We start from the raw sequence: 17179 nt of genomic DNA on the forward strand, positions 1-17179 counted from the left end.
AATCTACTGTCTAAATAAAGAGTGGCTGTTTTGTTTCTTTTATAATTATCATCGTAGTATCTGAATCAGTAGAGTATCAAGTCTATTCCTTAGTACTGGGGATGCACCGATCCACCTTTTTCAATTCCAGCACTGATACTTTGGCTTTTTGTATCTGTCAGTACCTGATATGAACCGAGACTGGCATCAGCACTGAAAATGGCATTTTATTTCCATCAAAACACAGTTAACTTACTATAAAATTGATCAAAATGTATTATTTATCCAGCAGTTGAACAGCTTTGGATAGATAAAAGTTCAAACATCATGAAACGCTCTAGGCCAAGATTAGCTAGTAAATAGTCTCATTACATCCAAGAAAAGGTCCAATCAGGATATCAGCTGAACCAACACCCGATCCAGCTAATTTACCTGGATCAGTGCCGATATTTAATAGCAGTACAGATAGTGGTATTGATGCATTCCTTCTTAGTATTGAAATAGAGTTTGAAATATTGGTACCCGCTACACCAACCACAAGCACAAAATATCACTATTATGATATCAGATGTCTATGTCCTGTTCTACTGATTTCATCTTCCCTGGAAAAAAAATAAATCCCGTCAAATCATCAGTGTCCACAAAACCCTCACACCTACAAAGTCTAAACGCTAACTCCAATGCAAATCAATACAAAGTGCACTCGGCCGCCCCACACAAGCTCAAATCAACAGTTCACTGAAGATTGGCCAAAGTCTGCACAGTCCAGACAGACTTACATTAGGATGCGCTCAGGTACGCAGCACACGGACACCTCCAGCCAGTCCACATTAATCACTGCAGATAGCACTGTCACAGAGGGGGATCCTTATGCACAACCAGGTCCAACCAATCTGATTTAGCCAATACATCCAAGTCTAACCTTTGTTAAGGCAACAGTAGCTTCAATTTAGCTTGGAATAACAATAAACACACATACGTAACTGAACATTTTCATACTACTACATTAAATTAATTTATCTGTTATTTCCAGAGGCTACTAAATTGTATGTTTGACCTATTCTGATTAAATGTGGTATGTTAGTGATATGTTACGGTTAAAATAGCAGCAGTATGGACAAAATAAGAACATTAACTGCAGGAGAACTTTTATTATTTTATTATTACCTCCTCAATAAGTGAAGGGAGCTCAGTAATATCCAGCGGTCTACATAGAAGGTCTGTTTATGAAAGACAAACAGATAGATTACCATGACGGGCCACTATAAAGCGATACCGAGTAATACATTTTACGGGTTGCCTTCCAGATATATTTAGAAGTAAAAAGACGTGAAGTTCAGGTGTGTTGTCTACTCAAAGCGTGGTAACAGTTGGAAGACGCAGAGCAGAGAAGTGACATTTTACGATGAGGCTGAAATGGCTTTTCAAATTCATAAAATGTACTTAGACTGCAGACTTAGATAAATATGACTAAGGATATATCGTGAGATGTAGTATTATAGTGTCCATTTAAACGCAAAAAAAGTTAATAAATACTTCCAAATGAATCTATGTACAATTGTAAATCTACAGGTAAATTTTCAATGTCGCAAAAACTTGACTTAACTACTCAAAAAACTCGATTTCACACAGCTATTCACATATAGGAATATAAGTAACTTGGATAATGGTTTCACTGTTGTTTGGTCTACAATCATGAGTAATAATAAGAGTTAAATTGTTATGTGTCTTGTCTCACTCACAAAATGTAATAAAGTGCCTCCATTGATGACTAAAAGATCCTTCTATCACTCAAGATGATAAGAAGAGACAAGATGCTCTGAATAATAACATCATTAAATAATTATTGCATCAGTATTCAGCATTTGTTTTTAGTGGTGAGGCTGTATTTCCGTCTGTTACCTCCTTGTGCTGCGATTGAGAAGGATGGGTTGCCAGATTTGCGCCTGGCAATCCTTCAAACCAGCAGGCTCGGCAAACAGGTCCTGCATAATTCTCTTTAATCACTGCGGCCGTATAGAGCCGGGGTTGCCACATAAGCACTTTTGGCTCGTCCATTCATGCTCTCTTTCTAACATTTTCCGAATCGTGTAGCCATTTCATTATCTTCTATCGTTAAGTAATATTTCACAAGGAAAGAACTAAAATTCCGCAGAAAAGAGGGAGACATTTTTCCAAAAAGCATTTCTATTATTCATTAGAAAAATCTTGTCCTACTTCTCACTCTTCTTCTTCTTCAGCTCCAGACAATAGCATCGGGTAAATCATTTTCTATTGACAGACAACACACATCAGAAGGTCGCACTTGACAACAGAGACAACTTAAATTCTATTACAGCTCCATTTGTTTCTATGGCTCAATCCAGTCCCGTGTAGACAGCGGTGCTAAAATACTCTGTTATTCTTCTTACAGGTTACAAACAGGGCTAAGTCATTTCTCACTTGAATGCGTCTAATTTCTCCTCGCTCAGTTGTAAATTGATACAACTATATGGCGGCGTTTAGCAGGTGACGGCTGGGAGCGCAAAAAGCAATGAGGAAATGAACCGGAATGAAGTGATGTACGTCAGGTGGTCCGCTAAGCCCACCTCGAGAAAGCCTCCGCGCTCTTTCTGCTCCAGCGAAGAAGACAAGGGAACAGATGGTATGTGGCCTGTTTGGTTTTCACTCGCTCAACTCAACTAGTCTATACTGTTGTGGTAGTCGTTTGGTTAAAATAAAACGTGGATTTTTTTTTTTTTTTTTCAAAACTTGCACCAAAGTCTAGTCCCTAACTGCTCCTGCTCCTAACAATATTCACCAGAGGGACCTTTGACTCTAACTGTCAACCTGTGGGTCAGTAACTACTAACCTTCAGGTCAGGGTGAACTCCTCACACACACACGGGGTAATTAGGAGTGACTTTTGTGTCCTGGCCAATCCCGGTCTTGTGCCTCTCAAACCGAACCGTACACTGACTGGCTGTTGCCTTGGCGGTATTGCTTCGTATCAAGTCGACTTCGGTTCAGCTCTGCTACACCGTGGTCGCCCGATCGCGCCACTCTTCTCGTCGCTATTGCTAGTTTCCCCCTGAATGAAAGCTGTTTGCTCGAGTCGCTGCTGGTGTGAGCGACTGTCACTCCGGGGGAACCTTAAGCATCACAATCTCACAGTTATAGACGAATCACAGGAAACGAGTTAACACCAGACAACAAAGATCTCCCGATTCAGAACAAAAAGAACGGAAATATGTTTTGTCATTGGGGAAAGTCAAGATAGCAATCTTTATAATGCTATGTTGGCAAACGCAACATCGTCAAGGTGCCTGACATTTACCCACAATAAGCTTTCACCCCAATGACCTAAAGCAAAGACGTCCACTCTAAACAGCCTCTGCCAGGAAGAGGTGCAGAGGACAGCTAATGACAGACAAAGCAAATTAGCACTGCTTTTGTCTTTCCAAGTCTCATCTGCGCCGCGGCTTACCTCCAAGGAGGGCTACAATTAAAGTCAAAGTCACACAGGCGGCCAAACAATCGGCCTTGTTATTGTTTGCGGTTTGGAGCGAGCGCGGCAGGAGCACACAGCAGAAGCTCTTAGCCAGCACTTAACCAAGGTTGTGCTGTTGCCATGGTGCGGTGCGCAGGGAGACGGAGGGTGGGAACGAGGGGAGAGCCCAGGGAGCACCCACACACACAGCCCAACGACGGACTTCACTTCAGCTCCAAGCTCCATGCACGTTTGTGTTTGTGGACTGTACAGAGACAAAACAGAATACATTTGCTTTGGGATAAATACAAGTCTAACAGTGCCGCTGCCAGAAGAGACATTTCACATGCTGAAATGTCTGAAAGCATGTATCAGACAGTGCATCATCATCATCATCATCAGCCACATTACACTGATGGCCTCTTGTAAAACGGAGTAAATTAATTCATCATTTTAAAATAAACTGCACTTACGAGACGTCCTCTGTGCGGATCTGTGCTTCAATACTGTAATCACACATTTTCCAATCACATATGCGTATATTTTGAACACCTTGACCAGCCTCGGAGTATTACTTTAAGTAGCCTTCCTTGACGCCAAAATGAGAGGCATTGGAAAGCACATTGTCTCCGTATTGCAATCATTAATCTCGAAGCAACATTTGGACTGAAATTAAACCGGAGATCTATCAGTTCTGTGCTAAAGTAGATTTCAAGGTGGAATAGAGCTGTGCAACTAACTGAATTTCAATCAACGTCATGATACAGTCGTGTCTAATTGTAAGTCACATGATTGTTTTTTATTTTGTTTTTTTATCAACTGAGTTCATCAATCCTTTGTCGATAAAAGCAGTGGTTTGGACTCTTTGGAGGAAGTAATTCCGATATTTTTTATGTTCAATGGCACATATTTTTTAGTTTTTTCTTATTTATTTTCAGATATAATATTCTCAAAAACCAAGCAAAAGCAAAATTCAAAAAAACGAACCCCCACACATGCTACAATGTTAAGAGTATTCAGTCATCTTTGCAAAAATGAAGGCACTTTTAGGTTTGGAAGTATTAGGCTTGTGTATGGTGTAGAATAGTGATGGTGCACTTCATGTATATTGATTAGTAAAAGCCAACTTGCATCTTAAAGTGGGATCCAGCGGTCTCTCATTGAATCAGTTATAAATATTAAACTAAATACAAAAAAAAAATCACCAATAAAGTCAGAGAATTTGTTCAAACTTAAATTAAACAACATTGTCTAACAGCTATTTGGGGCTACAAGCGTTTGTGCATAAAAATAACATTATGTGATTCTTCTTTAAATTAAATACCCAATAGTTAACTCTCTTTTCTCAGGAGAATTCCATAAAAAAAAAACAAAGTGTGGGTTAATCACAGATGCCAGACACAATATCCAGACACTGAATATGGGATCAGTGTTAACAGCGTATATTGACCGCCTGACGTTTTCAAATACTGCATATCTTGATGATGTTGTTTACCCATAGTCCTTCAGCAGTCAGCAGCTCAGTAAACATGACAAAGCAGAATGTGTTACAGCTGTAGTGTAAGTCCCTCCTGGGCTGTGGCAAACTTTATTAAATGTGTTGCGTCTCGTCTTAGATTGGATTCTTCACTAAAATATAATTAGATGCGGCCCTGAGGTGGAAGAAGATGGAGGTGTGAATCACAGCGTGCACAGTCAGAATGGAGCGGAGAATATTCCGCTGAGACAAAGTTTACCACGGCTGATAAATGATATGTGTCGCCGTTTACTATTCATTTGTCTGTGTGCGCTTAGAGGCGGTTTCCTCCTTTCGCTCTGTGGAACTCTGTGAGATTAAAAGTCTCTCCTCATCTCACGATTGTGTTTGACTGTGACAAACTTTGATGAAGTGTCATTAAAAATGATCCAACTGAATGTGTTTAGCAAGTACAAACAACAGGGATTTAAAACAGGATTTCTTCCACTTGATTTTCTATGCCCATGCCATGTAATTTCTTTGGGTGGTTTGGTAATTATGGTGTCTCAACAGGTTGAGACAAAATATTATCTAAAATCAAAACAACTGGAATGTCCAAAGATATCCACTCAGCCTAGTCAGTTCTTACCATTATTACTATTAGATCATCGGTGTATTTGATAAGTAAAAAGAGACATGTATACAGTGTGTGTGCAGGACAGTACAGAGACTGTAGCTGCCATAAGTCCCCCATCACCATGGTGATGCTGATTTCAAGCTGAGGGGCTGGATGTGCTCATTAGCCATGTGAAGGTCACGGCTGGAGACAGCACTTGCGATATTTGTTGACATTTTGCAAATGGACACCAACTCCCATCAGGCCAAGCTGCAGAGTCTGTACTAAAACTTTACTTTTTCACTTAAGTTTATTGACTCTACTTGGGACATTTGACATTAAAGGTTTTGTCTAAATGAAAGCCAAAAAACAACTGTGATGACATTATATACATAATAATAAGCTGTTGTGTAGATGGAGAATTGCCTTTGACATCTTAATCCTCCTCACACTGTATTCAGTGATCCACCGTGTGTGTGCTTCATTAGTCCAGTGGACGCTCGCAAAGAAGATACTCTCTAAAAGCATTAGGGTTCAAAGGCTTGATAAAGAGTGAGGAAGAAAGAGCAGGAGTGAGGAGGAGTGATGGTGAGTGAGGAAGAGTGATGGTGAGTGATGGTGAGTGAGGAAGAGTGAGGAAGAGTGATGGTGAGTGATGGTGAGTGAGGAAGAGTGAGGGAGAGTGAGGGAGAGTGAGGAAGCGTGAGGAAGAGGAGTTTTGTGAAGGTTGTGCGTCTGGCACTTGGTGCGTGCTGTCTCTGATCAGAACCCCGTTGCATATGAATAACCTGTCCGAACACACTGTGAATCAACAATGCAGAGGAGGTCCCTGTGTATCTGTCCCCAGTCCCCTCCTCCCTCTCTCTCTCTCTCTCCCTCTCTCTCAGTCTCTGCCTGTCTCACGCTCTCTGTCTTTTTCTCTCTCTCACTGTCTCCCTCTCTGTCTTTCTCTCTCTCTCACTGTCTCTGCCTGTCTCCCGCTCTCTGTCTCTCTCTCTGTCTTTCTCTCTCTCTCTTGCTCTGTCTCCCTCTCTGTCTTTCTCTCTCTCTCGCTCTGTCTTTGCCTGTCTCCTGCTCTCTGTCTTTCTCTCTGTCTTTCTCTCTCTCTCGCTCCGTCTCTCTCTCTGTCTTTCCCTCTCTCTCACTCTGTCTCCCTCTCTGTCTTTCTCTCTCTCTCTCGCTCTGTCTTTGCCTGTCTCCTGTTCTCTGTCTTTCTCTCCGTCTTTCTCTCTCTCTCGCTGTCTCTGCCTGTCTCCCACTCTCTGTCTCTCTCTCTCTCGCTCTGTCTCCCTCTCTGTCTTTCTCTCTCCCTCTCTCTGTCTCTCACTCCCTCTCCTCCACTCTTGTGCAGAGTGAGCTGATAGACAGCGCACACGGGCTTTGACAGAAAATGTGATTCATTATGGCTGTCACTGCTGTCTTGTCAAGCTACATCATAGAGCAGAGGATATCTTGCAACGCTCTATACAGTGTGACGCGCAAGTGATGGAGCACTGTTATAATGACACTCAACTTTCTCATGATGCTTCAAGCTGATCTCTGTTCGTATTTAAACTTACATCATTAACTGTGCTCAATTATAATTTCAAAGAGATTTTACTCTTATTGCTCTAATTTAGAAGAAAAGATATTCACAATTTCACATCTTGATCAAAAACTATTGTCAAACATTAATTCAATTCAATAGACAAATGACATTCTTGCCCTGAATTACAATACAGGCTCAACAAATCATCATAAAACAAGTTCACAAGCTCAGAATGTAAATACAAGTTGAACAAGTTTTACTTTTTAGGGATGCACAGATCGACACCAATACTAAAAACTTTGCTGAATCGTATATCGGCATCCAAATATCAGTCCACCTGATATCCTGGTTGGATACATAAACTAACGTAACAAGAATATTTACTTTTATTTCGGCCCAGAAAAAAATAACATTTGAATTTCTATTTGCACAAAGTTATTCTGAGGGATAAATAACAGCTCCATAACACATTTGGATCGGTTTCTATTGCTTTTGCTCATATTTATTAAAAGAGCTGACAAATGCAGTTTTAAAAGACAAAGCAATTTTACCAAGAACATAGCGTAAAATATCCAATGTTTATTATTCACTTAAGTAAGCCAATATATAAACTTGGCAGTGATCTGCATTCAACTGGAATAGCTGAAGCTCTCACTATGTGAAGTAAATAACAGCATGTCAAGAGCCCAGCAAATATGGTCAAGCTTTAGAAAATACTAGTGTGTACGATGCATCCCCATGTAATATTAATGACCTAATCACTTATGAATGAGATGTATGGGACTTCATGCTCCATGCTGTGAGAGTAAACATCATGGCTACATTATAATTCAGTGCAAGTGTTGTGGCAGCCTCTCCTCGGGCTTTTCCTCTGTAGTTAGTTATAGCTCAAATATTGTCACAAAGCAGGCTGCCCTGATTAGGTTTGTGCTATAGCTTAGCTCATTGGGCTCTGCTCTCACATTCCTCTCCTCACATGAGTCCTGACATGTCACTGCTTATCTCCATCAGCCTCTGGAGAGTTCAAATACAAGAAGCAGGTGCAAAGGAGCGTCCACTCGCCTCCAAACACCACTCTATACATCACGACAGCTTCCTTCTTTTGCCATTACAAACAGCACTAAATATGTGTAAACTCAGAGCCCGCGAGGAGCCTGCAGTCCTACCTTTGTCTCCCTGCTTGAGATCCAGGCCGTCCAGGGAGTTGGCCGAGTCTTCCTCCAGGGACAGCCTTCTGAAGAGGCTGCCTGCCATAGTGAGCTGCACCTTACTACACTAACACACCCAGAATACGCTCCCCGTCTGTGCTCTTCCGTCTTCCCTCCTTCCTCCGCCCGCTCCTGACCTGAACGTGCACATATACGCGCTGCTCTGTCCTCCTCGTGAATGAAGCCTGGCGAAGTGGGGCTGGTGTGCGGAGATGGGAGGAGGGGCAGGGGGAGGAGGCAGTGGTTTTCATGGCTACAGGCTTCCCTTTGGGGAGGACCGCGTGGGAACAGTGAGGGATGAGGCTGCTTCACGGACACCATACACACAGGGACAAATGAACAGAGCCCTGAATGCACAGCTACAGAGCGAAAGAGGAAGTTATTAAATATGCCTGCAAAGCCCAGGAGTAATGGTTTGTGAGAACAGATGAGTAATATCCAGCATAGTCAAATATAACACAGTGAGATACGGCCGGTGCTTTTATCTGCTGAGCCCGGACTGGGGGAGTAGATAAAAACACAGCCTCAGAGGCTTCATTACACTGATCCTATTTTGGATATGGAGATTTTTATTAGGCTTCAGGTAGCTCTATTAAACTCCTTCCATTTAGAATATTAGTCAAATGCCTGTAATGCCATGATATCATACATAACTCCATACTGTATAGCCAGCATTTCTTTGTAGCTTTGCAATGTCGGCAAAACCCTTTGTTATTGATCAGGTTACATGATCTGGTCAGCATTTTTCCAGAGATGAAATCATTTTGTTTTTAGTAAATTATATGGGCAAAGTAAGAAAACTGCAATGTACCTTCAGTAGATTTAAGACTTTTTGAGATTTCACATTTATCCATGAACAAAAAAAGGTTTTAAATCTATTGTTATTGGAAGCAAGATAAAATGTGGTAAATTGGTGTTTTTATCATATCTGAGTTACTGTTGCTTGCAAACAATGACTCCCTTACAACTTTTCACTGAAAAAGGAAATGTTTGAGGTTGATGACATGCTCTGACAAATGACTCAGAAGAATGTTGATATTTTAGGACCTTTTCTAAACTAGAGCAATAATAGTCCTGGTCAAAGAGCCGCTTTCAAAACAGCTGCACTGTAGACAGAGGAGTTTACAGTGTGTTAGTCCAGATGCCATTCACTCAGCCTGCAGCCTTAGTCTAAGTGTACAAATCAGGGCTGACTCAAGGCCCATTACCACAGGCTCTCCACAAAACTGTTCCTTGTCTCCTCTCACTCACTGCTGCAATAAACCACAACAGATAGCAATAGCTGGTTAACTCACCAGTCTTAAACCAAGTGAAAGATTTTCAAACCATCTCAGGGTTTACAATATCACCTTTTATTGCGGCTGATTAACAAATAAAAAGAAACACTGTGTAATTAATATATAGATGTATGCCTTTTGTCAGTTTGCCATCACAAAATACTCTATCCATCGTTTAGGTACTAATACAAACCTCCCAATCAAATGTAGAACGTTGGATTTGATGGGATAACAACCACACATCACAACAAAAGTATGGGATGGTAGGAGGGAGGTCTGGTCATGTTCAGCAAATTGCAAACTATTCCTCCAATGTGGGTTATTAAAATCAAATAAAAAATCAAATTCAGTTAAAATATGTGATCAAAGTCTGGCATTGGGATGTGGAGCATAAATAGCCAATAGTCTGAGTGTACTAAGAGGTCGTGTGGGGTCATAAAAAGTTAATTGTTGTCACTGGGTTTAGCAAATTCTATTACGATACATTATTTCAGAACACAGACATTTTATATATATATAAATATACTAGAGTAGATGAAAAGGTGTGCAAGCACAAACGTCGAGCGGCGAGGTTTGAGTCGACCCTTTGGGGCGTGACTGATCTAGTGCGGGAGTTTAAGCGGTCGATTAGAGGCTCATTAAGTCACGTTAGAACTGGACAGCTGAGATGCACGTCTGTGAGGAGCATGTAGCATTTTGCAGCTTCTTCTTCTGATTCTGTTCCTCCTCCTTCCCCCTCTTCTTTTCCTCTCATCTTTTCTCTCCCCCTCCTGTTTTTTCTTCTCCCTCTTCTCCTTCTCCTGCCTCTCCTGCCCTTGCTCCTCCTCATTCTGCCCCGTCTCTCCTGCCCCTCCCTTTCTTCCTCCTTCCTCTCACTGACAGAACAGAGCCGGATGGAGTGAGTGCACTTACCAGAGTCAGAGCTGGAAGTGGCCACGGGCATCTTCAAAATGAGCTTCTCCCAATATAGTCCACAAAGTCTGATAGGTCAACTGAAATGAGAGAGAGCACACAGAGAAGGGAAGGTTCAATACACAAATGAAGTATTGATGAAGAATAAGAATCCAAATGCCACACAAAGTCAATGCAGCGACGCAGGAAGTATAGACAAAGATGGAAACCTATGGAATGTAGAGAGAGCATGTCAATGCACTTTCTCAGGTCTGTCTAACACAACAGATTTTATGTTTTATAGTATGTTTTTTTTTTAAATATTATGATTACTTATGTATGTGTAGTACTTACAACATCCCATTAAAAGTGAATTTACAGTATATCTTTTTTTTAAAGTCTCAATTTACCTCTAAAAAAAAAGGTATTCACTGAGTTTGAGTTTCCTTTTTGGTAACAGGGTTTGCCAATACATTTAGCTGCACACGTTTTCTGTTATGATAAGACAGGTCATAGTCCAGTAATAACACACATGTCTTTTCTCGGCTACGGGGGAGCACAGTTCATTACTCACTTGTGTAAACATGCCTCCAAACACATGACAATGGCTTTCTAACTTGATTATGAACTATAAATAGAACAGTGAGTTGCTGATGACTAAACGGTCATCTGTCACGTCCGTGGGGATAGCAACAGTTGAAACCACTACTCGACCGAGTGAGTGGGCAGGGTGGTAACAACAGCTTAGCCACGATCTCTGCTGATTCTAATTGATCCACTTAACATAAGGCAGTGACGAAAGGCACCAGAAAACAAAAACAAAGGTGGAAAATAAAGCATCTGCTGTCCAGAGATCCAAACAAGGATTCATCCTTACACACTGACCAGTAATCAGAGATAAAACAACACAAGATGTTACACTGGGCACAGAGTCATATTATGTGGAGCAGGAAGTCAGGACAGAACAGAGACAGAAACAGAAAGAACAATGGTGAGGAGGAGACGAGCACAGCAGGAAGACATGGCGCTGATGCTATCTGGGGATGCTAGTGCATTGTTGCCATGGTGATACCCATGTGTAAAGTACATGACCAGTACCAAGTAATATGATGACCAGGGTCACACAGGTGAACATTACCAGTCTGTACAGGGCTCCTCTCAGTGATATGAGCTGACATCAGTACTCATAGTACTCATACTGTGGTCTTCAGTATTTAAGAGCTTCTCTTAAACAGGGAATATCTGAGTAGTTGAAACTTATTTTTTACTAATTTTATACTAACCAGGGGGCAGGCTATTTGTGCATGCTTACAGCGCTAAAAATATTTACATTGCAGGTTAGGTGTGAGTAAAACAACTCATAGGATCACTGAGCACAGTTAAATAATATCCCAATTCCATATTTCAGATTAAACTTTGATGAACTTGTGGGTGCAGAACCAGGACAGATGTTTTATTGGACATAAAGCTGTTCACCAAGATTTAAGACTTTAGACTTTTGTTTAATAAGCAATTAATATTTCAAATTCCCATTAAAATCTCTACTGACTGATGTGATCAATCATTCTCTGATCCAAATGAGCTGTCAGCTAATATTTAAAACATCTCCACCTGAGTCCAGTGACTCACAGAGAAAGCTGCCACATTTAAGAGCTCTTTCTCAATGTATTAATTACAGAGTGTGGGCTACAGTACTGAGAAGGTGATAATTCTCCTTCTGATTATAGAGTTAGGCAAGAGCCTTCATCGCTGAAAAGTGAAGTTGAAACTGGACAGTGTTCGATGTGTATGTACCTGCTGCTGTCAGTGTCATTAAAGAATATTCCAGGTTTACCGTGGGTCTCCCTAATGCAGCGTACCTGACTGCTGGCTTATCCGGAGGATCCTGTGTTTGCCCTGGGAAATAGCCGAGCTTGTTAAAGTATGCAGCGGTCACACAGAGTTTAGAAGCTGAAAGCCGATTGTACTGAGCTCAGAGAGACAGAGCTGGCCTGGCACAGCGGGGAGCAGGAGGAGTGATCTTTGCACTTGTGAGCTAAATGGTTGTAGTAACCATTTAATATGAGGGCTAATTATGGTGGAGTAGGCATCACTATGGGTGGCTTTTTTGCTATATTTATGAATACAACTTATAAGAAAATGAAATTGTGGATGCATATGAACTATAAAAACACATATTTGTCAAGACAAACTCCCAGGATGTTCAGGAATAAAGGCTCAGTATGGTCCCCCAAAGCTGATAAAGGAACTGTATTTAAGATTTTGATTTAAAATTTCATAAATTTGCCCCATCTGTGTCCCCAGATGAGGTAAACAAGTTGTTAATTAGAAAAATCATCAGACATGATGTCCCATTAATCTGAGTAGAATGAGTCTCTCGTTTGGGTTGCCAGCTTCAACGCTAAAATCCAGTATGTTTAGAGCTAAAAAGACTCTCTCTGAACTGACTCCTCAATAAACCCCAGCACTTTCATAACTCAGTGCTAGTGCGGCCTCTACAGTACAATGAGTGAATTCTGGTGGTTCTGAGTTTTCACATGAGCCAGGGTTTATTTGTGATTGTAATACCTTTTTAAAACATTAAGCGCAGGCTACATACAGTTCCTAGGTAGTATTTTGTTTTAGTGAAAAGCAAATTGTGGATCTTTTTAGTAATGTTTTTGGCTTTAATTTACAGGACAGTGCAGCAAGAAATGGGAGTGAGAGTGAGGAGGTCATTCAGCCAATTGCCAAAGCCACACATTGGTCTCATAAAAAACACAATACGGATTCTTACAAGTATCTGTCTATATACTGAAAAATCTAATGTCTTCCTACTGTAACCATCACTGGTCAGTCTTACTACTCTCACTAACAAACAAACCCACGGCACATCTACAGCTAAACACATTTTTAGCCATGAATGAAACCACAACTTAGTGAACGTTTTGGGTGAGCCGGTCTCTGCATTGATGTGGGGTGAATGTCTCTGAATAGTGGAGGAAGTGGCAGAGCTCTCGGAGAGCCTTAGAGGGGACATCTCAAAGGCCCAGCTGCAGCAGCATTAGACGCACAGACCTGCTATTACTGCCACCCTCTGCTTAGAACAAGCAGCCAGCTGGTGGAGAGGGCCGCCCTGGAGATAGGAGGAGGACATTTAACAGAATTCAATGGTAAAGTGGGACTAAACAACTCCGCCCACAACCACATTTCAAATAAAAGGTAAACTGGGCAGCACCTGGAGGACCAAGGGGGAGAGCCTCACTCTCCCCTTTAGTCCTAGGGGCGGGATCTGGAAGACTAAAAAAGATAGTGAAGAAGGAGGAGGAGTGGTGAAGTCTGGAGGACTAAAGAGGAGAGTGTGGGGGGAGGAGGTCTGGAGGACTAAAGAGGAGAGTGTGGGGGGAAGAGGTCTGGAGGACTAAAGAGGAGAGTGAGGGGGGAAGAGGGGTAAGGTCTGGAGGACTAAAGAGGAGAGTGAGGGGGAGGAGGTCTGGAGGACTAAAGAGGAGAGTGAGGGGGGAGGAGGTCTGGAGGACTAAAGAGAGTGTGGGAGGAGGAGGGGTAAGGTCTGGAGGGCCTGGAGAGGTTCAAACTCTGACCCTGCATCCAGGTGTTTGTAAAGTGAAACTAGACTTTAACTAGGGCAGTGCAGTGATGTCACACTGCCCAAAAAGTGACTAGGAATAGACAATGTTTAAACACCATGTGCACAATTTAGAAGGAAAAGAAAAGTTTAAAACTTTAACAATCTAACTAGAATGGACAATTGCTGCTTTGCCCAATAGAAGCAGGGAGTGATCAGGAATGTGCACTGTTAAAATAGCTTGTTATTCAGCTGTTCTTCACAGAGGACTTTCACTCAATTGCCTCCTCTTGAGGCTCTGAAAATGACTAACCTTTAACCACACTTAAACCCCTGTTCTGTGTCAAATGATGTTAGCACACTTGGGTTTGGTTCAGCCAGTATTCCCAGTGGCACTAAAGGAAGTGCTGTTGTCCTTGAAGGTGGCGATAAGATGACAGTAAACACCACAAGTGACAGGAGGGCGCAGGGAGAAAAGGCCTATTTGTGGAGCCAATCTTTGACCACCTCCTGGACCCCGAGCTGTGACACAAGAGGTGGTCCAGGTGCCGGCACTGAAGCAGTGTTAAAACGCCTGGAGCTCTTCCCACACTGAGAATGCTTTAAAGGCAGAGGAGTGGACACACATACACACACACAGAGACATGCACCAGTGACCAAACAAGTCTTAATCCACACATGCAGGCTGGCGTCAGGCCCAAAAATAACCCCACGCTCCCACAGGTTCAGCGCCTCTCATTACTTTACAAGAGAAAACTGTTGTATCCAAGACAACAGCGTGAGCAGCCGTGTTCCCATCCGCTTCACCATGGCAACAAGGGAAAATGCGTAAAATAATAATAAGACAGAGCTAAATATGGATCTTTCAATTTCTGGAGCTACGGTGTGTCAGTAAATATAGGTGCTTTTGGAGAGTGATTGTTTAATAACACAGTGTAAAAATCGGCATAGCTGGACTCAGGATATCCATCGACGGCAAATGAAAACCTACGATTTGGAAGTGCTGCCAACATTAAAAGTGTGACTAAAATAAGCAGAAAACATGCTCCATCTGATCTGAACCAATACCAAGTGCTCCACCAGAGAGACTAAGAAATAATACTGTGGCACTCAAGGTCAAGAAAGTTCATTTTTATTCAAATATTACTGTTCCGTCTTGTCAGAAAATTAATTGGATTTGTAAAAGTCATGAGTTGAATTCAGAACAGGGGTCAATTTGCACATTATCTGTAAAACAACACTGAATGAGATTGGTAAATTCATTTTTACATCCCAAAGCAGACATACACAATTAAAATTATTGGCAGGCACTGTTCCCCTTACAAAACTTTTATTGTTTCTTTTAATACCTTAAGAAAAGCAGTTCCTTCTATTCTGAAACTAAACTTTGTTAGAGAGTGAATCAAAGTGCTTCATTTCATCTTGCCTTCAGGGTTCATATAAACAACCTTAGTCTGTACAAATGAATGCACAAATCACAACACGCCGAGGTCTTTTGAAGGAGAGCGCAGACTGGAGCGCTATTCAGAGCCAGTCTGCCCGTGTCACGGTCCAGTGCGCCCAAAATCAAAGGTGCGTCTCGTCCCTGCTGCATATTAATAGACTACAGGTGTGTCTGTAGGGGAGTGTGCTCTTAATAGTTTGTTTTGTTTTGTCAAAGGGTGGAACAGTTTTCTGCTATAAACTTTTATGGCAATGGAACAGCGAGGTTTAATATGTAGCACTGCAGGATACAGAGATGTTTACTAAAAAATAAACGCATGGTTCTGTGCAATTTTCTCTGTGAGTTTTACACCAAGTACCATCTCACAGTCTATTTGGTTTAGCGAGTGCCCCTTGGACTTAAAACAAAAAACACAGCAATACCACCTTGTCGATGCCCAATCTTGTCTGATCTCGGAAGCTAAGCAGGGGTAAGCCTGGTTAGTGATGGAAAGAAGAACACTGGAAATACCAGGTACCACAGTGGGGTGGCAGTACTCTACTGCATACTGCTATTTTGTCCCTGAGCAAGACACTGTTCTTGGGCAACACACCCAAATTAACTAGTATGAATGTGGTGTGTGTGAGTGTTGGTGATCGGTGGGGCCGATGGTACAGAGTGGCAGCCCTGCTTCCATCAGTCTGTGTCAGGGCAGTTGTGGCTACAATACACCACAGTGAATGAAAACATATCCAAACTGTAAAGCTACTGTTGATCATCATCACTCATCGCACATTGTTATTAATATTATAATTATGAACCTAGATTAATACAGGTCTAAAAGTAGCCAAAACCTGGAGCATTACATTAAAACAGCCTGTATGAACCACAAATTTAAAGCAGGACTTTTCGATCAACCAGGGAGATCCTATGTACCATCAATTAATTACACATGTACCGCAGTTTGAGAAACCATGTACCATGTCGACACTGGAGAAATGGCGCAGGTAACACTTATGACACAATATCTCTTCAGCTTAAGCCGTTTCATAATTCCTGATGGCCCTGGTGATCCTGGCCCTCTGTTCCGTTCAGCCAACATGGACTATAATTATAGTAATTAAAATTAAATGTCAAGCAATGAACCACCAAGAGGCTAAAGGACCGAGGCACGGTGCTGAGAGACACTCACGAGAGGAGACTCCAATCACAGTGAAGGAGGGGTCTCATTAAAGGCCCTCTCCTCTGTGTCCTTTTCACACAAACGCTTTGGCAGAAATGAGAGCTGCATCATTGTCATCTTTCACTTGGCACAGTATCTCCTGGGTCAAATACTCCAGTTGTATATGATAAAACATGGAAATAACGTCCAAAACTGATGTCAACAATGAGTGCAAAATGTACAGCACCAGTAATGAAACAAGGGCTGAATGTACTAGGCTACTACTGCTTTCTCTGGCAATAAATGAATTAAGGCACCAAAGCACTATCCCAGCACCACAGTGGAAACTGACACTGCAGTGGGATAAGCCCTGAGCGGTGGGGTGCTGCTGATGTATTTCAGATGTACAGTCAGTGTGGTGGTTGGTTTACCATATCTTAGATCATGCTGACAGTCTGACCCAACTAGTTGTAGTCTACTATGTATTTTCAAAGTAATGCAGTCAGTGAATTTATTTGAAACCTGTCATGAAAATCTTTTCCCAAATTCTTCGTATAAAAATGTGTGGTAAGAAGTCTGAAACGGCTCTTTCAGTTTTACAGTAGC

At 41.8% G+C, this 17179-nt stretch overlaps 1 protein-coding gene across 2 annotated transcripts in view; it reads right to left on the bottom strand.

Moving 5' to 3' along the window:
* The window catches only part of mpp2b (MAGUK p55 scaffold protein 2b), a 36347-nt gene that overhangs the window by 17946 nt on the left and 1222 nt on the right, over positions 1–17179 (bottom strand). The window contains exon 2 of one of the 2 annotated variants that reach the window (XM_055229783.1): positions 10445–10524. In XM_055229783.1, the coding sequence (XP_055085758.1) occupies positions 10445–10475 (31 nt within the window). In that variant the 5' untranslated portion in view covers positions 10476–10524. Of the gene's footprint in view, positions 1–8213; positions 8436–10444; positions 10525–17179 lie in introns of those variants that run through there. The other variant, XM_033985068.2, reaches the window with a different exon arrangement.

Source organism: Periophthalmus magnuspinnatus, chromosome 19 (assembly GCF_009829125.3).
Source record: "Periophthalmus magnuspinnatus isolate fPerMag1 chromosome 19, fPerMag1.2.pri, whole genome shotgun sequence".
In the NCBI taxonomy this organism is placed as follows: Eukaryota; Metazoa; Chordata; class Actinopteri; order Gobiiformes; family Gobiidae; genus Periophthalmus; species Periophthalmus magnuspinnatus.